The sequence below is a fragment of the Gorilla gorilla genome, chromosome 12 (assembly GCF_029281585.2).
Source record: "Gorilla gorilla gorilla isolate KB3781 chromosome 12, NHGRI_mGorGor1-v2.1_pri, whole genome shotgun sequence".
In the NCBI taxonomy this organism is placed as follows: Eukaryota; Metazoa; Chordata; class Mammalia; order Primates; family Hominidae; genus Gorilla; species Gorilla gorilla.
The window spans coordinates 81,604,329-81,629,053 of record NC_073236.2 but is presented as its reverse complement, the minus strand read 5'-3'; the positions used below and the strand labels follow the sequence as shown (position 1 = coordinate 81,629,053).

Genomic DNA, 24,725 nt, shown 5'->3' with positions numbered 1-24,725 from the left:
AACAGCATTACTAAAGGCCCCATTACGACCCTTGAATAAGCTATTTTTCAAGAACCAGAGGATCTTTGTAACCGTTTATCAATGACTCCCACCTTATTATGGTGCTTGAATCATATATACAATATACAGTAATACACTATAATATGTTACTATATTGTAATAGTGTAGACACTTGGGCATAATGAGCCCTCCCATCCTTCCTAAATGCTTTACCTAGGCAGAGAAGTAGCTGCAGGTCAGAGCTAAAAGGTTGTCTCTTCATTCACCTTAAATCTGAGGCTCCCATAGCATATCCAGAGTTGAATATATTATTATTGGTAGTAGTAGTATTTGTATAGAATTTAATGGTTTACAAAATTTTTTCCTAAGCTTTAAGTCTCAAAATAATTCTATGAACTTCTCTTTATTTTCTGTATATGAAGATAGTGAAATACAGATTCTTAATTAGAAGCACATTTTTGGTTTATTAATTTTTAGGAGTCCAAAGGTATTCTTGATTTTATAGAACAGTGTGAAGTTCCAATGGAAAATTAAATAAAAACTACCTCATTTTCATACCTACTTTCTTGAAAATGTCACACATTTGTGTAGTATCCTTCCATTATAAGGGATGCCCAGGGTGTTTTCTATATTTACTTTTCTATCTTTGAGAAAAAGTTTCACTGTGTTCACTATCATCTACTTCACTCTTACAATAAAAGTTTCCTTAGAAATAAAATTTTCCATTAATTGGCTATCATTTTGTTTAGTAGCTAGAAGTGCCCACGACAGTGCAACCTAACCATTCAGCCAACTAAAAGCAGATCCAGGAGGCATCATCTCTTCCAGGAACCTTCACAGAGGAGTGAATATATTATACTAAATTTTGCTTATATGTCAGAGGCTCCCAGGGCAAAAACTCTTATACCTAAAATGCCTAGCATATAGGAGGCACTAAAAACTTCAATAATATCTTAGCTAAAAATAAAACTGCCAGCAACCTTGCTTCTGGGTATGTATCCAAGGGAAATAAAACCAGATGTCAAAGAGGTATCTGCACTCCCATGTTCATTGCAACACTATTCACAATAATCAAGATACAGCACAACCTAAGTGTGTGTCAATGGGTGAATGGATAAAGTGTGGTCCGTAACCACAATATTATTTGTGGTTATAGAACACATTTTCTTTATCCACAAAGTGTATTTTATTCATATATATTGTGTCTGTTTGTGTATATATGTATATACATATATATGTATATATGCACACATATATACACATACATATATACATATACACATATATATACACATATATACACACACACACACAATGGAATCTTATTCAGCTATAAAAAGGAAATCCTGACATTTGCAACATCATGGATGAATCTGGAGGACATTATGCTAAGTGAAATAAGCCAGACATGGGACAAATACTGTATGATCTCATTTATAGGTGGAATCTAAAAAAAACTAATAAACTTATGAAAGCAGAGCATAGAACAGTATTTGTCGGGATGAGACCTGGGGAAAATGGGGAGATGCTAGCCAAAAGGTACAAACTTTCAGTTATAAGAGGAATGAGTTCTGGAGATCTGATGTACAGCATGGTGACTGTAGTTAGTAATACTGTGTTGTATTCTTGAAATCTGCTAAGAGAGTAGATCTTAAGTATTCTCACACAAAGAAATGGTGACTAACGTGAGGTGATGTGTTAATAACTTGATTGTTGTATTCATTTTGCAATGTATACATGTATCAAAACATCACATTGTATACCTTATATATAATTTTTATTGTCAAATATATCTCAATAAAGCTGGGAGGGCAAATCTCACCCTTTATAACATGGAACACATTTTCACAAGAATTGGTAAGCCAATGTTTTATAGGATAAAACAGTATGCAAGAACCACGGGAGACCCTTTGTTTCACACTAATGGTATCAGGTACATTTATTACCAAAGATGACTTCAGCAGAAAGTGGCTCAGAAGATGGCGACAAATTTTCCCAGTAGTTTGGGAAGGTTGAGTGGTGAAAATAAAGAATTCCTGCATGATTAAGAAACATTTCCAACTTTCAGGTTGGAACTTTCAAACATTTCCAACTTTCAAAACCACTGAAAGGCAGTGGTTTTGAGCTGGGATCCTGGAGGAGGGTAGAATAGAGTGGTGGTGTGACAATTTAGGCTTAGCCACAAAACACCAGCATATTTTAAAGGGAAGGAGTGAACACACTTGGCGATACAAGCTAAAAATTGAGAGACTACAAATTAAGGCTCTGCTTGCCCAGCCAATGTAATTCATTCTCTATTTTGGCACTGGCTACTCCACTATTTCCCCTTTGTGCTGTTCCTATCTTCTGCCCCGTTTAACTCATGAAAAAAAGGTGATGGCACTTTCAGCTGCTATAAACATGAAGCTGCTGAACAAATACTTCATATAAGGACCTTCGCTGTAGCTTTCAATCTTCCAACAGTGTTGTGGGTTCTGCCCTTCTATTTCTGAGTCTACTTCAAGGTTATTAACAGTCAGGCATCCCCCAGATATCATCATGGTGTGAAAAAGAAACCTTAGAGACAGCAAGCTTGTTGTAGAAGAACTTAACCTCTGATACTGGTACACAGTATTCGATGACATGAACTGTTATTCATCTTGCTCAAAGGTTAAACTACCTGCACAAAAATGTAAGCAACATCACAAGCTCCTTTTATATATTCACGTTAATTAGGCTCACTTCAATGATAGAAAACTAAGATTTTAATTAATAAGAATTTAAACTACAAAGATACTGGATACACTCCCAGCAAAGGTTAATAATGAATTCATGTGCAGCTTTAAAATGTGACAATTTTCTCTAAAAGTGTTGTTTTCAGTAAGCAAGTTATCTGTAGAGATAATTCTAAAGAGTACAGTGACACTAATTTCATTTTTTATTTTATTTTATTTTTTTATTATACTTTAAGTTCTAGGGTACATGTGCACAACCTGCAGGTTTATTACATATGTATACATGTGCCATGTTGGTGTGCTGCACCCGTTAACTGATCATTTACATTAGGTATTTCTCCTAATGCTATCCCTCTTCCCTTCCCCCACCCCATGACAGGCCCCAGTGTGTGATATTCCCCACCCTGTGTCCAAGTGTTCTCTGTTCAATTCCCACGTATGAGTGAGAACATGCGGTGTTTGGTTTTCTGTCCTTGCGATAGTTTGCTCAGAATGATGGTTTCCAGCTTCATCCATGTCCCTACAAAGGACATGAACTCATCCTTTTTTATGGCTGCATAGTATTCCATGGTGTATATGTGCCACATTTTCTTAATCCAGTCTATCATTGATGCACATTTGGGTTGGTTCCAAGTCTTTGCTATTGTGAATAGTGCCGTAAGAAACATACATATGCATGCAGTGACATTAATTTTAATTGGTTTTGTCCCATTGATGAGAAAGGGTCTGGATCTTGCCAACGACTATAGTTTTTCTGTAATGTCCACTTGCTGCTTTCCTCTTTATTTCCTTTTTTAAAGCTTGGCAAGTTTAGAATTTTTAAGAATCTGGACATATATGCATTTTTTAGAGAAATACCAAAAGTTTTCATTATATATTATTACTTACTCTATACCAACAGGTTGATTCACAAAAGGCTGCAACAAAGCAAGTCAACAAGGCACACAATAGGTTAATCGAAAAAAAAGTCCACAGTGAGAGAAGCGCTGAGTCCTGTGCAACATGGAAAGTGCAGAAAGAGGAGAAACTGATTGGATTGATGAACAATGAAGCAGCTCAGGTGAGAGGGTTGTTTGTGTGTGTTTTTTCTAACTTAATGTTACATTAGAATATGCCCTTTGGGAATAAAAACATCTTATTTTCTCCTGAGGGCCAAGGTTGTATGGTTTTGTTAAATGAGAAGGGACAGAAAATATCCTAGCCAGCTGATAAAATTAAAGCGGCCAGCACCAGTTATCATAGAAACGGAATAGCAGTAAGCACATTTGCGTACAGATCTGATTTCTTTATTCTAAGAATGTAATGAAGTGCACTTAAATTTCTTTTGCCATCTATGATCCATTAGGGACTCAATGTATTCTATACTTTTACATTGGTTCCTCAAGTCTCACCCTTATAATCAAATATAAGTGAAGTGTTTCCCTGTCAATGTGGCTGTATTTTAAAATGATGTATTTTTTACATCACTCAATCATTTGGGCGGAGAGTGAGTCACCTTTAGCAGATGACTCATTCAAGTAACAGCAAAAATCCTCCCTAATCTAACCTTTTTTGACAACAAGGAGAAGCATACAATGCATTTATTATCTGCAGTGAAAAAATATTTAATTTTGTCAAAATGACCAACATTTTATATGATTTATACACCATCATTTCCCCCAAATGATTTGAGGTAGTTTACAGTATGAAACAGGATAATTTAATACCCCACCTTGTATACCCTACCTAATCAAGAAAAATTGATATATCAGGCAGCTGGGATATTAATCACTAAACTGAGCACTGAATTTGGCTCTGAACTTCTTGACAGCCGAGGCAAAAATTAGAAGCACAGTACTTATGCATTCTTCATCCAGCCAGCAAGCCTACAAGTTTATCCAGAGACAGAAATGCTTTTTTTAGTACTAATAGCAATCTTTTACATTCTTTCGAGTATAAAATAGTGGCATTGTTTGTTGTTTCATTTTAAATTTATGTAAGGAACTACTTCACTTAGGCATATTTTAGTTCCTATTGGTAAAATTAAAGACAAATCGTGCTTGGTGACAAAACTTAGAGATTCTAAAAATCTCTAGTTGAGAGATTCTTTTTCAACCCTTACTTAAGTCCACCAAAATCACCTGGTGTACAGGGACAGGGAGGCACTGTGAAAATACTGATGCAAAGAAATTGATTCCTTTTTGGCTGTGGTGGCAATGAGATACGTATATATAGATTTTATCACTTTGGAAAGTCTTGGTTCTTTTCCCCAGTCAGTCCTCTTCCCCCAGGGAATGTTCTGCCATTTTGATTCTCATCACTAGATTAGATTTGCCTCTTCTAGAATTTCATAAACATGCAGTCATATAGTATGCATTCATTTGGGCCTGGCTTCTTTCACTCAGTGTTTTTTTTTTTTTTGAGATTTATGCATGTTCACGCATGTATTAGTAATTTGTGTTTTCCATTGCTGAATAGTACTCCATTGTATAACTATATCATAGTTCACATGTCCATTGTGTAACTACATCATAATTCACAAGGCCATGCTCCTATTAATGGACATTTGGGCTACTACTCATTTCTGGCCACCATGAATATAGTTGCTGCAAACATTCTGGCACAAATCCTTCAATGGACATGTTTCATTTCTCCTGAGATGTAGAATTGCTGGGTCGTAGGGCAGGTGTATGTTCAGTTTTATAAAGAGCTGACAAATAGTTCTTGAAAGTACCATTCTGTACTCCCACCAGTAATGTACAAGAGTTCTGGCCATTCCACGTCCTCCCCAATATTTGGTATTGTCACTCTTTTTAATTTTAGCCATTCTAACATGTGTATTAGTGTATTATTGTGTTTCCAATTATTCACCTGATGTCTAATTAAGTTTGAGCACTTTCACATGTTTTTACTGACCTTTCATATATCTGTTCTTACAAAGTTTCTTTTTTGAGTGTTCTAATTTTTATTTGGATATTTGTCTTTTTATTGTTAAGCCACAGGAGTCCTTATCAGATATCTGTATTATGGATATCCTCTCCTAGCATGTGGCCTGCCTAATCATTTAATTCATAGTATCTTAGGATGTGCAGAAGCTTTTTATATTATTTGTTTTTTTATTTAAAGTTCAATTTATCAATATTTTCTTTAATAGTTTTTTTGTTTGTTTGTTTTTCTGTAAAGATACCTAAGAAACCTTTGCCTACCTCAAGGTCACAAAGTTATTTTGCTATATATTTTTATACAAGGCTCATGGTTTTAGCTTTCATTGTTGGTTCTGTGAGCCATCTCAAATCAATTCATGTGTATTGTGTGAGGTGGAGGTTGAGGTTCTCTTTTTCATATAGTTTGCACCATCATTTATTGAAAAGATGTTCCTAATGAATTTCTTTGGAGCCCTTTTCAAAAGTCAGCTAACTGTGTGTGTGAGCCTATTTCTGGGCTCTATTTTCTTCTATTCTACTTGTCTCTCCTTACACCAACACCACACTGCATCAATTACTGTCGCTTTACAGCAAGTTCTGAAATTAGAATAGTTCTTTAATCCTTTTATTTTCTTTCAAAAATGTATTGGCCATTTTAGGTCCTAGTCTCCTCCATAAAATTTAAGAAGCAGCTTGTTAGTTTCCACCAAAAAATGCACAATGGGATATTGACTGGGAGTACATTAAGTCTAAAGATGAGTTTATGGAGAACTGGCATCCCAACAATGTCGACTCCTCCAGTGCATAAACCTGGTACTTCTCTGCATTTATGTGCATTTTCTTTAACTTCTCTCAACAGTGTTTTGTAGTTTTTAGTGTAGATGTCTATACATCTTCCATTAAAATTATCTCTAAATATTTTTGATCCCATTTTAAGTAGTAATTTTCAAAATTTCATATTCCAGTTATTTGTTGCTGGTATATAGAAATAGAATTTATTTTCTATTTCTATACCAGTTATATTTGATATACAATATAATCGTGGGTCTTGGGATCTTTCTAAATGTACTTATTAGTTCCAATAGGTTTTATTATTTTTTAAATAGATTCTTAGGACTTTCTACATAGTTAATGATGTCTATGAATAGAGACAGTTTTACCTCTTCCTTTCCAATATATGCCCTTTATTTATTTTTTATCGTTGTCTTATTACATCTGCTAGCAGCTCTAGTATTACGTTGAAAAGAAGTTGTGACAGTGGCCATCCTTGCTTGGTTCCTCATCTTAGGGGGAATGCATTCATTCTTTCACCATTAAGTTAGCTGTTGATTTTTTCTAAATGCCCTTTATCAGGCTGAGGAAATTTCACCATATTTGTTGAAAAATAAATGTAAATAATGAATATTAAATACTGTTTTGAGATCTCTTGAGATGATCATATGATTTTTTCCCTTTACTAGTACGATGAATTACATTGATTTTTAAATGTTAAATCAACCTTTTATTTCTGGGATAAACCTCCAGTTAGGCATGATGTGTTTTCCTGCTGAATTCTGTTTGCTGAATTCCAACTCAATTCCTGCTGAATTTCAGTTCCATGGAAGGTTTTTATACCTAGACTGATGAGGGATACTGGTCTGTAATTTTCTTTTTCTTTTCTTTTTTTTTTTTTGCAAAGTGAAAGCAAGTTTATTAAGAAAGTAAAGGAATAAAAGGATGGCTACTTCATAGAGCAGCTGTAATTTTCTTTTCTCGTAATATCCTTGTATGGTTTTGTTTTCAGGGTCATTATGAATTATACCAGTTGGAAGTGTTGCACTCTGTTTTCAGAAAATGTTTTTGTAAGATTTGCCTTTCTTAAATGTTGGATAGAATTTAGCAAGAAAACCATCGGGGCTGATAATTTGTTGTAGGAAATTTTTTAACTGCATATTTACTTTCTATAATATATAGAGTGATCATTAGATTTTTTTTCTTGGGTCAGTTTTATATTTGTATTTTTCAAAGAATTTGTCCATCTCATCTAAGTTTTCAAATTTATCAGCACTAAGTTAGGATATTCTTTATTTTCCCTTTACCATCACCAATATCTATATTGATGTCCCTCTTTCAGTTCTGATAATGGTAACTTTTGGTTTCTTTCTTTTTTTAATAGTCTAGCTAAGGGCTTATCATTTTCATTGATCTTCTCAAAGACCAGCTTTGGTTTTTTCGTTGTTTTTTTTTTTCAAAGACCAACCTTTGGTTTTGTTGATTTTTTTAAAAAAACCTACCATTGATATGTTTTCTATTTCACTGATTCTTTATCATTTGCTTGATTCTACTTATTTTGCGTTTAATTTATTCTTTCAAGCTTCATAAGGTGAAAGTTTAAATCACTAATTTTTTCCTTCATTTTTTTTCTAACGTATATAGTTAAACCTATAAATATGTAAGCTGTGCTTTGGCTGTCTATTTCACAAATTTTGATATGTTGTGTTTTCATTATTAATCAGTTCAATATATTTTCTAATGTCCCTTGATTTATTTGACCCATGGATTATTTATTAGTATGTTATTTAATTCCTAAGTATTTTTAAGGTTTACTGGGTATCTTTTTTGTTACTGATTTCTAATTTAATTTTGCTGTCATCAGAACACATTCTGTATTATTGCAATCTTTTAAAATTCACTGAAACTTATTTTGTCACCAAGGAAAAGGCCTAGTTTAGTGAATGTTCCTTGTATACTTATGAAGTTTGGGGTTAAGTTGTTTAATAGTGTTCAAATCTTATATATTTACTGTTTTATTTTGTCATCTTGTTTTATCATTTAATGACAAAGGAATGTTACAATCACCAGCTGTAATTGTGAATTTATCCATTTGTCTCTTCTATACATTTTTGCTTCTATACATTTTTGCTTCATAGATTTTGATGCTGTTATTAGGTATATGCAGATAGATAGTAGTTATATGTTCTTGGTTAACTGTCCTGTTCATCATTCTGAAATATCTTTGTTTATATCTATTAAATACTCTATCTTGAGTTCTACTTCATCTGACTTTTAACAATTCCAGCCTTCCTGTGATTAATATTTATACATTGTATCCATTTCCATCCTTTGTTTAATCCACTTGTGTCTTTTTATCTGTGGCTTTTGTAACTAGCATATAGTTGAGCCTCGCTATTTTATAAAATCTGGCAAACACTATCTTTTATTTGCTCCATGTCTATTTCATGTAACTGTATTTGCTCCATTTCCATTTGAGGTAACTATTGATATAGCTGGGTTTAATCTACCATTATGCAATTTGCTTTCTTTTTGCCCTATTTGTTCTTTGTCCCTTTTTACCTCCCTCTTGCTTTATTTTGGACTAATTGAGAATTTTTTTTTTAACTATGCTTCTATGCTTGTTCTTTTTTTTTTTTTTTTTTTTTTGGTGGTCACTCTAGAGCAAGGGGTCAGTCAGCTCCATAGCCTATGGGCCAAATTCAGCCAACCACCTATTTTTGTAAATAGTTTTATTGGAACATAGCCATACTCATTCACTTACATATCGTATTTGATTGCTTTTGTTCCATAGTGGCAGAGCTAACTGCAACAGAGACTGTATGGTCAAAAAAGCCTAAAATATTTACTCTCAGGCATTTTACAAAACAAGTTTGCAAATCCGTGCTCAGCACAATCCTGCCTAACAGAAATATAATGCAAGCCACATATGCAATTTAAAAAATTCTACTAACCACATTTCAAAAAGTAAAAAGAAACAGGTAGAATCTATTTTAATAACATCCTCTGATTAAACCAGTATCCACAATGGTATAATCAGAATAATATTACTGAAATATTTTACATCTTTTTCTAAAGTCTTCAAAATTTGGTGTCTATTTTATAGTAACAGCACATCTCAATTATAACTAGCCATATTTCAAGTGCTCAAGTCATATTAGACAGCATGGCTCTAGAAATTACCATGTGCACATTTAACTGATCATATTACATTCTATCTTTACTTAATGTGTAAGAACCTTATAAATATATACTTCCCTTTATCCCTCATCCTTTGTGCTATTGTTGTTATATGTTTTGCTTTTACATGTGTAATATATTTCAGAATGCATTGGTATTGTTGCTTTAAGGAGCCATTTTTCATTTTAAAAAAATTAAGAAAGGAAAAGGAAAAAAAGTCTTAACGTATCCCAGTATTTACAGTTACTGAAATTCTTTATTCCTTCAATAGATCTTAGTTTGGTATAATTTCTCTTCAGCCTGAACAAATTCCTTTAACATTTATTGTAGTATATATTTCCTGGCATCTAATTCTGTCACCTCTTGTCTGTCTGAAAATATTTGTATTTCACCTTCATTTTTTCTTTTTTGTAGTGGTGGATTTATATTTTATTTCTGCATTTCTTTTTTTAACAGTTTATTTTGAAGTAACTGTAGACTCCGAAATTGCAAAAATACATACAGCCTCCATATACCCTTACCTACCCTTTCACCCAACTCCTGCAAATGAAAACATTTTACATAACCATAGTATAATTTTACAAAGCAGGAAATTGACATTCATATACTACCATAAAATACAGACCTTATTAGGATATCACCAATTTTGACATGTACTCGTGCATGTCTGTGTTCCTTAGATATTTTATTACATGTATGGAGTAACCACAATTATCCTACAGACCTGTTCTATGACCGCGTAGGAATTGCTCATGCTATAGTGACACCCTCTTCCCAATCCTAATCCTCAGAAAGCAGTGGGTTTATTCTGCATCACTATAATTTTATCATTTTGAGTGTATCATATAAATCAAATCTTATGATATGTAACTTGTTGAGAATGGCTTTGTTTCATTCGTCATCATGCCCTTGAGATCGATCCAAGTTTTGTGTACATGAGCAGTTCATTCCTTTTTATTGCTCAGTAGTACTATGAAGTATGGATATACCATTGAAGAACATTTGGTTTCTTTCCAGTTTTTGGCCATTCACTATTTAGTAGGTTAGCTGTAGACATTTTTATAGATGTTCTCTATAAAGTTGAGGAAGCTCCCCTCCATTTCTAATGTACTAAGAGTTTTCATCATGAATAGGTGCTGAATATTGTCAAATGCTTTTTCTGTATCAATTAATATGATCATGTGATTTTTCTTCTTTAGACTGTTACCATGGTGGATGACATTGGTTTGTGGTTGAATATTGAATTAGTCTTCCATTCCTTGAATCAACCCCACTTCGTCATTTTATGTTATTCTTTTTATATGTTGCTGGATTTAATTTGCTAGTATTTTAATGAGGAGTTTTACATCTGTGCTCATGAGAGCTGATGTCTGTTGTTATCTTTTTATTCTACTGTTTTTGTTGGTTTTGGTATCAGGGTAATGGTGACCTTATGAGTTGAGAAGCCTTCCTCCTCTTCTTAATTTCTGGAAGAAAATGTATAGAATTGATCTTGTTTCTTTTTCACATGTTTTGCAGAATTCTCTAGTGAAACCATCTGGGTCTGGAGATTCCTTTTTAGCTATGAATTCAATTTCTTTAGTAAGACTATTCAGATATTTATTTCAAGAGTAGGCAAACTTTTCTGTAAAGAGCCAGATGGTAAAAAATTTAGGTTTTGCAGGTCATATGGACTCTTGTCACAACTATTTATCTCTTGCATTTTTATTATTTCATCTTGAGTTAGTTTTGGTAATTTGTGATTTTTCCAGGAATTGGTCCATTTCATCTGAGCTATCAAATTTTTGTTGGTATAATTATTCATACTATTCCTTTATTCAAATCCCTTAAATGCCTGTGGGGTCTGTAGTGATATTTGTTTCTTCCCAGATACTGGTAGTTTGTCTTTTCTTTCCCTGTTAGTCTTGCTAGTTTGTCATTCTTATTGGTCATGTCTCAGAACCAGCTTTTGATTGATCATTCTGTATTTTTTAATTGCCAATGTTATTGATTTCTGCTCTAATTTCTATTTCTGCTTGCTTTGGATTTCTTTTAATTTTTTTAATTCTTTTTTTGACAAATATAATTGTATATATCATATCTATGGGGTACAATGTGATGCTTTGATATGTGTCTACATTGTGGGATGTTTAACTCACACTAATTAACAAATCCATCATGTCACATAGTTGTCATTTCTTTTTGTAATTTCTTGGGGTGCAGATTATTAAATTGGGACTTTTTGTCTTTTCTAGTACAAGTATTTAGTAGTATAAATTTCCCTTCTAGCATGACATTAGCTATGTCCCATGTTTTGATATGTTGTATTTTCATTTCCATTCAGTTCAATGTATTTTTTAATTTTCCTGGGGTCTCTTTGACCCATTTAAAGGCGTCTTTAAATTTTAAAGCATTTGGAGATTTTCCTGTTATTTCTTTCCTTCATCTTGATCTTGGTGTATTTTCTTCCCTTTTTTCCAGTTTAGGTAGAAGCTTAGGCTATTGATTTGAACCCACTATTTTTTCTAATGTAAGTATTCCATGCTATAAGTGTCCTGCTAAACCCTGTTTGTACTGCATCCTGTAAATATTTATACATTTCAATTTTGTTCAGTTCAAAATATATTTCCCCTTGAGACTTTTAATACCTTATTTAGAAATGTGTTAATTTCCAAGTATCTGAAGATATTTTTTTCAGTTATTGATTTCTAGTTTAATTATATTATGGTCTAACAATATAAATTTGTTAGGGTTTGTTTTATGGATAGGATATGACGGTCTGCCTGGTTGAATGTTCCAGTTGCAGTTGAAAAGAACATGTATTTTCCTGTTTGGGGGTGAAGTAGTCTATAAATATCAGCTAGATCCCATTATCTTGTGATGTTACTAATTTATTTTATATTCCTGCTGATTTTCACTCTAGTAGTTATGTCAACTACTGAGAACAGAGCTTTCTAGTTAGGGAGATGTGCGATGCCAACTCTTTGCTGTTTAATGCACAGCAGGCACGGTCAAAAGGGCAAGTGCCTCTCCAGTTTCTGAGGCCAGCGTGGAGGGTTGCTGTTGCTCTGATGTTTGCTCAATGCAAGGTGGAGAAGGTTGGTAGGTCTCTACTACAGTCTCTGCAGTGTCTGGTGGGGAGGAAGACAGGCACCACATCTGCTTGTGTTAGTGCAGGGAGGAACAGGCTATATGGCTCTGCCTTACAGTTTTGGTAGTCTCCTGGTGGGAAGGAAGGGGGACCACCTCAGTAGTACAGGCTGGGAAAGGTTGTCAGAGCTCTATCTCACAATCTCCCTAACACCCAGTGGGATAGGGTATCACCTTGTTAGTGTGAGGACAGTCAACAGGGCTCTACCCGTCTCCACAGTGCTTGATAGGGGAAGGGTAGGTGTGCTCCCTGGTTAGTGCAGGGTGATGATACTCAACAGGACTGTACCCTCCCTCTTCACCCCGCCCTTGCCACCTCCCCACCACCCCCACCATCCCCCCCCACCCCGCCGCCCCGTTTCCACAGCACCTGGAGAGAAGTAAGGTACAGCTTCTTTCATGGTGTTCACCTAGGGTACAGCAGGTATAAAAGGATTCTGTCCTGTAGACCTGTCCTCCCCCAGGGCTATTGGTTAGATAGAGCATGTTTTTCATGTTTTTTTTTTTTTCCCCAGTCTGTGCATATTGCTGTTTCCAGACCGCAGGCTCTTTTATGGCCCAGGCTGGGGTAATAGGAGGTACTAAAGTACATGGCGGGTGGAGACTCAAGCAAGGGAGGGTCATTTTTAGAATTTTCATAGTGTTTTGATAGGTGCTTTTTGTCCACTCTTTAATTACCAGAATAAGGTGGGATGCTTACTCTTTCTTGTCTATAACTGGATGCCCCTCACTTTGATTTTGAAAGGTTCATTGAATATGGAATCTATTCTTTCAGAACTTTAAAAAGGATGTTTCCATCTTCATAGGTCTGTTTTTTTTCTGCTAAGAAGTTAGCAGTTATTCTTATTGGCCCACTTATAATGTATTTCTTTCTGTGGCTTTCAAGATTTGCTTGTTATTTTTGGTTTTGTAAGGATGGCTGTCTTTTGTTTATTGTGCTTTGGGTTCGTAGAGCTACTTTTATCTATGGGTTGATATTTGTCTTCAAATTGGAAAGGTTTTGTATGATTTCATCAATTTGTTTCATGCCTTAATCTCTCTTATTTCTCTGAGTTCCAAATACATGCATGTTAGAATACTTTACCTTTTTCATAGGCAGCTAAATAACTATTTTTTAAAATCAGTCTTTTATGTTGCTGTACCTCAGGTTGGGTGGTGGTGTTTTTTTGTTTTTGTTTTTGTTTTTTTTGCCTGACCTCTAGTTGATTGTCAAATCAGCTGTTAAACCTAGCCAATGAATTTTTCATGTTATACCTTGTATTTTTCAGTTCCACAAGTATATTTCTTTGTATGTTGAGATTCCACCTCCCCCATATCTGTTCATTATGTTCAACTTTAATTCCTTGAACATATTTATGTAGATGTTTTATAGTCCTTGTTTGATAATTGTACCATCTGGATCAGCCCTGAATCTCTGTTAGTTTTTTCTCCTAGTTATGGGTCACATCTCCTGCATCTCATTTGTAGTAGTTTTATTGTATACTGAACATTGTGGATGCTGTGGTCTTTAGACTCCAGATTTTATTGCATTCCTTTAAAGAGTTTTGAGGTTAGTTCCGGCAGACAGTTAACTTACTGGTGACTAAACCTGATCATTTTATAACTTCTGTTCAGGCTTTTTTGGCCTAGTCTGCAGTAAATCTTAAATTGTGGCCTTTCTTAGGTCTGTGTTATTTTCCCTTCCTGAGCTTTGTTTTAGATCCCTAAGTTATTTCATATATTTTGACTAATTTTGTTTTCTATTTATTTATGGGTTTTCACAGCAGAAGGGGAAGTCCGGTATCAAATTTTCATGGCCAGAGTGGAAGTAGTGTTGATATTTTTCATAGCTTCCCAGTCGATTCTGATGTGCATTCAAAGTTAATAACTATTCTAATGTAGGGTTTCTTGACAGCTGCACTGTTGACATTTGGGAGCTGAGCTGTTATTTGTTGTGGGGGTGCTGTCCTGTGATGTAGGATGTTTCGCATCATTCCTAGTACTTATCTGCTAGGTGTCAATAGTATCTCCTCCTAGTTGTAACAACCCAAAATGTCTCCAGAAATTGCTAAATGTCCTCTGTGGGGCAGGATCAACCCAGGCTGAGAACCAATGCTCTATCACAGTAGATTATTGCATTGCCTTGAGCCCTTTGCTACTCAAAGTGGGGTGTGCAAACCAGCTGTATTGGCATCATCTGGAGCTTCTCAGAAATACAGAATCTCAGGTCATACTCCTAGACCTTTTGAATGAGATCTGCATTTTAACAAGTTATGATGATCTGTTTGCTTTCTAATACTCAAAGAATAATGCCATAGAGCAGGCAGGGGTCAGCAAACCTTTTCTTAAAAGGCCAAAAAGAAAATATTTTCAGTTTACTTTCCATACAGTTTTTGTCAGAACTATTCAACAATGCCATTGTAGTGCAAAAGCCCACATAGACAATACATAAACAAACTGATGTGGCTCTGTTCCAATAAAACTTTATTCACAAAACAGGCAACTAGCCAAGCCAAATTTTGGCAACTCCTGTTATAGACTATCCTAATCAGACCCTCTCAGTGTACTGAAGACAACAGGTGGTTAAATTCTTTGATGAGTGCCTTGCCATATGATGTCATTTGCTGATGTTCAAGAGAGATTAAGTGTATAAATTACACAGTAGATGATTCTGGAAATTATAGTAGCTTGACTTCTATCCTTACCTAAGTGGAGATATCTCCCAGCCTTGCACATGTGAGCTATATGTAAATGCTGCTCTTACTACCTTACCCTTTAGAAATACATGATTTGATAGCATAATTATTTTTATTTGTATTATGCTTTATAGGCCCACTGGAATAATTATTCACTTTTGGCTTTAGTTAATAAAGCTGACAAACTTATGAAAAACTGCATTAATGTGACTTTGTTAGCTCAGAAAGAGTAGTTTAAAATGAGTTATTTAAAGTGAGTCATTTAACTCTCAAGTAATTTCTTTTTTTTTTCATAGGAAAGCTAGTTTTTAAAACATCCTTTGTTTTATGTAGGACTCCTTTCTGACACTTCCAAAACTCTGTATCTAGAAAGGGGAGGGCTGTTTGTTTGAAGGGTGGCAGTTTAAAGGTTGAGAAGGTAGTAGCTATTCTGAGAATGATGGACAGTGAACAAGCTTAAAGTATTTTGCTTTGTTTTATAAATTTCTTCTCTTCTAAGTAAGTTAGTCTTGATAAATGGTGCTGAGGGGGCATGCCAGATGTCACCAAAGCAAAGCAGAAAAACTCGACTTTCAGCCAGTTAAGTGGTGATCAGGAAACTGATTCCTGGGACTTTGGCCAACAGGAATGATGAAAACATAGAAGTAGCTCCCAAAACTTGCATAAGTAACCAGTTAATTTGTTTTATATTAATACCACTTAATTTGCTTTATATTAATATCTATTCGGTCTATACTGGTTCGTCTGTATAGCTTTCCAAGAGACATAACACTATATCTATCCCTGAGGCAGTTTTCTTTGGCTGTGTACAGCCGCATCCTTTGCCCACTGTACAGTGGACACCACTTCTCAGTTGCCATGGAATCAAAAGGTAAAGAATCACATTAATGACCAAAATATTTCTAATTATGGCTATCTTACCCCCTTAAGATTAAGCCCAATTTTTTGGTTTTGCCAAGAAAATTCAGTTTTCATATTCTATCCTATTTATTTTTAGATTATAAATTACTTAAGAGATGGCCTACTTACGTGGTTTAAAAGAACCACTCAAATTATATCCAGATTTGCTTGTTGGATGTTTATAAACTCTTAAAAAGTGTAAATCTTTAAGCTCTTTACCTAAAAATTACTTCTCAGGAAAAATAACACACAAAAACTTGATCTTGTATAACATTTTATTTAGCATTCTTACACACTACACAAAATAAATACTTGGATAACTCACATCTAACAAACTAAACTATATATGTATTTTTTCCATAGGGAAGCACAAGGAGAAGACAGAAATATCAAGAGTCTCAAGAACCTTTGAATGAAGTAAACAGTTTCCCACAAAAAATCAGCTATACACAATTCCCAAACTCATTTTATGAACCTCATCAAGATTTTATCAGTCCAGATATATTCAAGAAGTCAAGATCTCCATCTTGGTATAAATACACTTCCACAGTCAGCACGGGGATCACAGACTTAGAAAGTTCAACTGGACTTTGGCCTACAATTTCCCAGTTTACTCTTAGTGAAGAGACAAACGCAGATGTTTATTATTATCGCATCATCATACCTGTCCTTTTGATGTTAGTATTTCTTGCTTTATTTTTTCTCTGAAGATACCAAATTATTTTTTCTCTGAAGATACCAAAATTCCTTTTGATAATTTTTTAAGTTTCCAGCTCTTCATCAAAATGTTATATTCTTATTTCAGTGTTTCCTTCCAGACATTTTTAAGGTAATTGGCTTTAAAAAGAGAACATATTTTAACAAAGTTTGTGGACACTCTAAAAAATAAAATTGCTTTGTACTAGAAATAGTGTCATAGTACAGTTTGGAAAACACTTCTGAAGTTTCAGATCGTCTAGGAAATCTAGAAAAGGAGTTTAATGTTTTTGATCAGAGAATTTGAAAAATAGAAATACAGAGAATGAGTTTCAAAAGTTTTAGATAAACTGATATACTATATAGATCTATCTTCTAGAACATATTACTGAAAGCTAGGCACATTTTATGAGATGTGATTAACAATTTGCTTACCTTACTACAATATGGACATTCACCAAATATGATGTTAAAACTCTGTCTACTAGTTAGTAGTCCTCTCAGCCACTGCAAATTTTAAAAGATAAAGGAGAAGCGTCAGCATGATTACAAATTACAGATACTCCAAATGTCATTCCCTTTGTTTTTAAGTGCATTATGTTTTTATTCCAGAAGACTTAGGTTAATTTTGTTTTGCAAGAGTAAGGGATGTATTTCCTGAGCCAATAGCAGACTATTAAGATGTTGAGTAACAAGGGAAATCAACATGGAATTGAAGGCCTAAACCACTGGTTTATAACCACATTATGGGCCCCTTTAAGAATCTGATAAGAATTACGCATTTTCTTTATCCCCAGAATAGACATACATAAAAATAATGCATACTAAGTTCCTGGCATTCATAGAGTTTCCCTAAATCCATTAATCACAAATTAACAACTCCTGCTGTTAAAGATACTATAGGCTCTTGAAAATTTCCCTCTTAGTTCTGGTCTTAATCACTAACAGTGGGTTAATTTTCAACCCATTGATTATAAGCATGAGCCAGTGAATTTTTAAAAATTAAATGAATATTCATAATTACAAAAGAAATCACATGTTCCCTTAGAGTATTTCTGTAATTTGACCTGTATTTCTGTAATTTCATGATTTTATATAAGGTAAACAGATGCCTCTGCCTAAGTTCTCCATTGGCAAAGTACAGACGGCACCAACTGCTACCTCTAATCACAAAAGTAAAGATGTGATATTAAGGAAGACTGAAACCGAAGGCAACATACAATTGCAAGGTGTTCTGTATATAGTTACACACAGTTTATCATGTATCAACTAGGCCCTAAGGTGAAGCCAAGCACTAAAGACAGGAATGAAAGTAGACTTCACATACAGTAAGTAAAGTTGCATTGCCTGAGTGCTGTGAGACTCAGATCACAAAAGGCATTCTTCTCAACATGAAAAGTAGTAGTATTGGATATATTCTATTCTTAAATGCAGCCTGAAAAGTAATAGATACTACATAGTACTAATTTCATTTTCACTGTATTACTGCCACTTTCAACCACCTCCACCTTGGGTAAATCTATGAAGCTTACATTGTGGTAACAAGGAATTTACAGAAAGATACCAATGTACCATCAATTTAATTTGTTGTGTGTCAATAAGCTAGTCCATGAATATATTCTGGATAGATTTTCTCCCTTCTTGGATACTTCAGAACATTTCTCCACTCATTAGTAACTGTGATGAAGAAATGAAGCACATAAGCATCTGGAATAAACTGGTAAAAGGAGTTAATGGCAAAAGAGAGGATCACTATTGACTCAACAGATTTTAGATTCTGTGTATTTCAAACAGGAATACTTCCTATGTTGTGTTAGCAGAAAAAAGTCTTGACAATATTTTTATTTTTTACCTCATATAAGCATATTTGATGGAAAGGTTGTCCACACTGGGAATTATCACACACTTGATCAGGAATTGTACCGTCAAGTTGATAAGCATAACAAATTCCACAATCCATAGTAAAATCCTTCAAAAGAAAAATATTTATAAAAAGCATATGTGTCTCACTAACTTATTCGTTGTACATATTTGGGAGGGTATGTGTGATATTTTGATACATGTATACAATGTTTAATGATCACATCAGGATAATTAAGATATTCATCACCTCAACATTTACCTTTTATGTTGGGAACATTACAATTCTCCTAACTACTTTAGAATATGAAATCATCTATGTGTTTAAAACACAAGGTAAGATCAGGAAGAATGTTTTATAAATATAGTTTTTATAAAGGTGACCATATTGCTGTATTATAGGAAATATAATTACATTACTATTTAACACCTAGCAAAGCTATTGTAGAGTGTTTCCTTTTTTACTCAAATATACACAGCTAGGCTAAAAAAAGAGATTCCATTTTTGGCTGGCAAGATGTTTGGGCATCAGTAATTTTCCCATATCATACATTGTTATAATGTCCCTGATAGTATTTAAAGAAAGGAATTGATATTAGCTAGTGATTACTAAACAGCACAATTCTGTAACTAAAGGAAAAAGAAACTCACTACCATTTAGTAGTCTACAACCTTAGCAGCCTTGTCAAAAATCAATTCTAAGTTTATTATTTTTGCAATATAGTGGTATCTATTCAATTTTGAGAAACTTATAACTGCTTCACAAACACTTATATCAAGCTAATCAGTACTTGAGCCATCCATAAACAGACTATGTAGAAAAGCCAAACATCTCATTAGCTACTTTGGAGTTTTCCCCTTATTTTTAATAAATGTCTGTCATTAATGACGTCACTACTGAAGACCATGAAAAAAGTATATAGTTGACCCTTGAACAACGTGGGTTTGAATTGCACAGGTCTACTTATACACAGATTTTTTTTTAACCAAACGCAGATCAAAAATACAGTACTGACAAGATGCAGAACCTGTGTTTATGTGAAATCTCTGTATACAGAGTGCCGACTTTTTCTACATATGGGTCCCGCAGGGTAACTGTGGAACTTTAATGTCTGTGGATTTTTGTATCCATGGGCAGCCCTGTAATCAATCCCCCTGTTCCAAGAGGCAGTTGTACTTAACAACCAATCAAAGGTAAACAAGTTTTTTGATGCAGATCAGAAGTCTGTTATAATATTTTTCTAATTCCCTCCTTTTTCAGCCTCATTTTTCACTGAGAGAAGCATTTAAACTTCATTATGCAATACTGTCTGGAATATCAAAGCACTGATAAAACTTACAGATTTTTCCAGGATAGCACGAGCTGGAAAATCAATTTCTAAAACATCTTTCAAATTTTGTAACACACTATTTTCTGGATCCCTGAAAGCATGGGGAAAAAAATTATGCTGTGAACTTTGTAAAATCACCAAAAAGTAAAAATTATATTGCCAAGGTACCTACCACAAATGTATGTTCCTGCTCAGCTTAATTCCCAGGGGTTTTACCACTTCAGATTAAAAAAAAAAAAAAGTTTAATAATTGCATGCTCTACTCTTGGTTTGTAAAGCCACATTTGATACAGAATGTTTCTTAACTACTTGATTAGAAAATCAAAATTATATGTATTATGTTAAAAAACAAAATTATACAGTTCAGAATGCTGAAACACTTTCATTTAAAATAACTATCATTATTGCGGTGGTGAACCAAGATCGCGCCATTACACTCCATACTGGGCAACAAGAGCAAAACTCCGTCTCAGACAAAAAATAAAAACTACCATTAATATACTAATATTGTCTAATAATTTAACAATGGTAGGCAAGGATTTTATGACTCTATTAAAAAACGTTTAAATCTCAGATGTCATACCATGGTCAGCTCCAAGAAAGAAGCACTCAGGAAGCATAGTAGGATGCCTGGGGTCTACCTCTATATTTATGGAAACATTATTCCCTAGAATGAAACAAGATTAAATCTTTTAGAAGTAGAACAGCTCATCAAAAAAGCCAATAAAAAATAAAGAGGTGTTGGTCTGGCTACCTATTTCACTGTATACCCACGGAAAGATTAACCAAATGTTTTGTAGTTTTATGTAATGGTAAATATAATTGAACCAAAAGAAGTAATTTTGATAGGATTATCATTGAAAGGATCTTAAATTTCAGCCAGTCAACAAATTGATATATTTAATTAGATTGCAATTCTGGTCAACTGTATTAAAGTTTAAATAAAAATGTTCTGTGGAGTGATAAAGGTCTGTAATATCAAAACTATCACAAGTCACATATTTAAGAAATAACTATCTAAATTATTTTTCATGGCTTTCCTGAAAAAGTTTACATTTCATAGAACTATGGCCAAATGTAAAAAGACCAACAATACAGTAAATGGTAAAAACAAACATTAAAGATTCAAGTTTTATAAAAATTTATAAAAACATTTTCTGAATTATTTTGCTGCATGTGAAACTTTCCCTTATAATTTAACAAAAGATTTCATTCACATTGGCAATTGTTCATTAATAACCAAAACAATAAGTAACCTAATTTCGCAAGACCTAAGAAAATTGGCACTAGGTTCTTTTATACATTTTAACTGTACTGGACTACAGTGTAAGTTTCAGAAATTTTCTATTTTTTGAAGGTACATAGTGTAACTGCTTAAGATCAATTTGGATTTCATTTTCATGGTAAAAATGTCTTGATAAATTCCATACACTGTAGAATAAGCCTTTCACTAAGGCTGGCATCAACATAAATGCAGTTATTGCATATCTGGCAAAAAGAGGTCATTAACAGAAAAAAATGACTAGCCATTCAATGAGACAAATAAAAATACAAAAAGTTATAATCTCATTTGGTTCATTTACTATGAACAGAAATTTAAATTTCTTATTAGCCCTTAACACTGTCATCTGGTAATGGCTCCAGACAGTACTTTCACTTAATATGGGCATATTAACTAATTTTTCCATTCACTTGTGCAAAACTTGGTCTTAAGAAAGCAAATCATGCCTGGAGGAGAAAAAAGAAGCTAAAAGGTAAATAGGGAATGAATTAAAAACTAGACTATGTATGCTGAATGAGAAATATAGTAAGTATATTTAATCATAACCTGATAATTATTTTAATGGGGCCACAAAAATAATGATTTACTACATTTCTTTGAAGAAAATATTTTCATTCTTAGTATCTACTTGTTCACAAATATACCATAATTTGGTTAATTGTTCCAAATTAAACACAGACTTTTTGAAACCAGGAAAGTAACAATACTATTCGTAGAACTGCTGTAAACTATACTTTCTTCTCATAATACCATGTATGTCACATTCTTCCCCCAGATAATCTATATTATACCTAGGTATAAAGTATAAAAATTGCTCACTAACTTGGATGTGATTCACGTCAGAATTTCAAAATACCCTTGAACAACATATCTATTTAGAAAAAAAGAAATGGGTATCTTAAAACTAGCTATGGTATTTAATGTGAGCTTAAATATAGTTTAAAATCTTGAGAAAGGCTGAAGTCATGTTTTGCTTGCTTATAATGAAAATACACAGCCATTTTATAGTCAAGAGAACATGATAACATTGCACAGGTATTTATGATTATACCATATCTCACTCATAAATTTCATATACTTGTGAAGAAAATACTTAAAACTATAAATTCTTTCTCTGTGCTGTTTACTCTTCAGTGGCATGGTCTACTGCAAGTTCTTTTATCTTCCTCTGTATTTCTAACAGAAAATATTCCCAGATCTGAGCACACTAATCTTAGAAGATTGTAAGTTTCACAAATGAAGACTGCATTATTCTGACTTTTTTCTTGTTCTAAGTAATGTAAATTTTGAATTACCTGTTCCACGATTCCTGTGCTAATTAGCAGCTAATTAAACTCTACTTCTAAATGTTACCTCCATTGGATCATCACCTTTTATAATGAGACACCTCAGTACTTCTCCTTTTCACCTAAAATATTTACATTTAAATGTGTAGCCAAAAAAAAAGTTTATACTAGAAAATTTTAATAGTTGACTTCATATAAAGAAGTCTGAGTCCAACTGTCATTGTTAGATTTATTTTCATAATACAAAATAAAACACCTAAAAACAAACCCTTAATCCTCTTTGTCCCTACCTAATGCAATTCTGCGTGCTGCTGCACTCCGTGGAGGTTTTTCTGGCTCAAGTACCCAGGTCTTCTCATCGATTTCATCCATAACATCCCAGAATGCCTTTAGTGATTCTATTGCTGCCAAAAACTGACTATAAATGCTTATTAAGGAGCTCTGTGAAAAAATGAAAGTTGAATAAGTTATATGGTACTCTACCAATAGCAGATAATGTTTTACTTAAAATACACTCAATTTAGAAATTTTAAGCTCTGTTTCATTTTAGCTACAAAGTAGACTCCAGTAAACAGTAGTCAACTCTCCCTGCTTCACATCTCTTCCGAAACAGCGTTTACAGGATTCTTTTTTATTGACAGTAGACTATACACCTGAGAAAGAATGGTTTTTTAAAAATCATAATTTTATTATAATGCTTGATATACTACACGTATGCAATAGTAATGAGTACTACAAGATGTACACACACACAACTTTAATAAATATTAATGTACATGATATGGCTAACATAGGACCTATACAAAATCTATAATACTTTAGTATGAAAATCTTAATTTCATGTTTGCTGCAGCAATCAAGTTAAATGCAGTGCTATTTGTAATTTAGTGAGATTACCTTTAAATATTATTAAAAACTTTGGAGACCTAATTAGGCAGAGTATGAAAAGGTTTTACACATTTTTAAACAATTAAAACAGAAGGTACAAACGATGTTTTTCCACATTTAACTTTTAGCCAATCTCTGAATTCAGCATTTCATATATTAATCTTTTATAGGAATTAGCTTAAATATAGTTTCACTAAATAATAAGTAATGCCATCACTGACTTTAAAAATCAGTTTTTAAACAAAGGAGTTTCTCATAAAACAATGTGGTATGTTTAAAAGATACAACTGCTTACTAAATACTTTTGATACAAAATCAATCAAAACAGTTTAATAAGGGGTTTATTGTTTCAAGTACACAAAATGTAAAGTCACATACTACAAATGTTTTCAATCTGAAATAACTGGCCACACCAATAATTTAAGAATATGATACACCCTAAGATGAAAAGAAACTAGCCACTTCCTTAAACATGTATTTTATACCTAATACTTAAGGAAAACCCATCCCGTTTTGTCACTTCAGTCAAGGTTTACACTTGGATGAATTCATGGCTCAGTTCCACTGTGCTGGATTCAACTGTTCTAACCTTCTACACATATTTTTTTAAAAAGTGGGCCAGGTGCAGTGGCTCACGCCTGTAATCCCAGCACTCTGGGAGGCTGAGGTGCGCAGATCACGAGGTCAAGAGATAGAGACCATCCTGGCCAATAAGGTGAAACCTTGTCTCTTCTAAAAATACAAAAATTAGCTGGGCGTGGTGGCACGCGCCCATAGTCCCAGCTATTTGGGAGACAGAGGCAGGAGAATCACTTGAACCCGGGAGGCAGAGGTTGCAGTGGGCCGAGATCGCGCCACTGCACCCCAGCCTGGTGACAGAGCTAGACTCCGTCTCAAAAAGAAAAAAAAAAAAGGTGTGAAGTAGGAATTAGAGCCTAATATCTCAAAAATAACCTTTGAGGATATTGACGGTATAATGTCTGTTCTCTTCTGGTATACTTTACTTACCTATAAGTTTAGGTGACAGAATCCAGAAATCAGAAAATTAAACTCCCAAGAAGCTAGTTTTAAAATCAGTACAATAGTATATCTCTGTCTCTCCTTTCTCTG

General features: G+C 33.8%; 2 protein-coding genes across 15 annotated transcripts in view; one reads left to right on the top strand and one right to left on the bottom strand.

Annotated features, from left to right (window-relative positions):
* VRK2 (VRK serine/threonine kinase 2) overlaps positions 1 to 17,180 on the top strand; it is a 112,732-nt gene extending 95,552 nt beyond the window's left edge. For all 4 annotated transcript variants that reach the window (XM_063695875.1, XM_004029268.5, XM_055378850.2 and 1 more), the window contains 2 exons: positions 3,616 to 3,774; positions 16,636 to 17,180. In XM_063695875.1, the coding sequence (XP_063551945.1) occupies positions 3,616 to 3,774; positions 16,636 to 16,980 (504 nt within the window). In that variant the 3' untranslated portion in view covers positions 16,981 to 17,180. The remainder of the gene's footprint in view (positions 1 to 3,615; positions 3,775 to 16,635) is intronic.
* The window catches only part of FANCL (FA complementation group L), an 82,061-nt gene continuing 73,865 nt past the window's right edge, over positions 16,530 to 24,725 (bottom strand). For 6 of the 11 annotated variants that reach the window (XM_019021114.4, XM_004029267.5, XM_055378855.2 and 3 more), the window contains 7 exons: positions 23,018 to 23,168; positions 20,743 to 20,826; positions 20,332 to 20,377; positions 20,169 to 20,250; positions 18,821 to 18,937; positions 17,404 to 17,475; positions 16,530 to 17,109 (listed from right to left, as the gene is read on the bottom strand). In XM_019021114.4, coding sequence (XP_018876659.4) covers positions 17,074 to 17,109; positions 17,404 to 17,475; positions 18,821 to 18,937; positions 20,169 to 20,250; positions 20,332 to 20,377; positions 20,743 to 20,826; positions 23,018 to 23,168 — 588 coding nt within the window. In that variant the 3' untranslated portion in view covers positions 16,530 to 17,073. Of the gene's footprint in view, positions 18,646 to 18,820; positions 18,938 to 20,168; positions 20,251 to 20,331; positions 20,378 to 20,742; positions 20,827 to 23,017; positions 23,169 to 24,725 lie in introns of all 11 variants that reach the window. The other 5 variants (XR_010129976.1, XR_010129977.1, XR_008677251.2 and 2 more) reach the window with 4 other exon arrangements.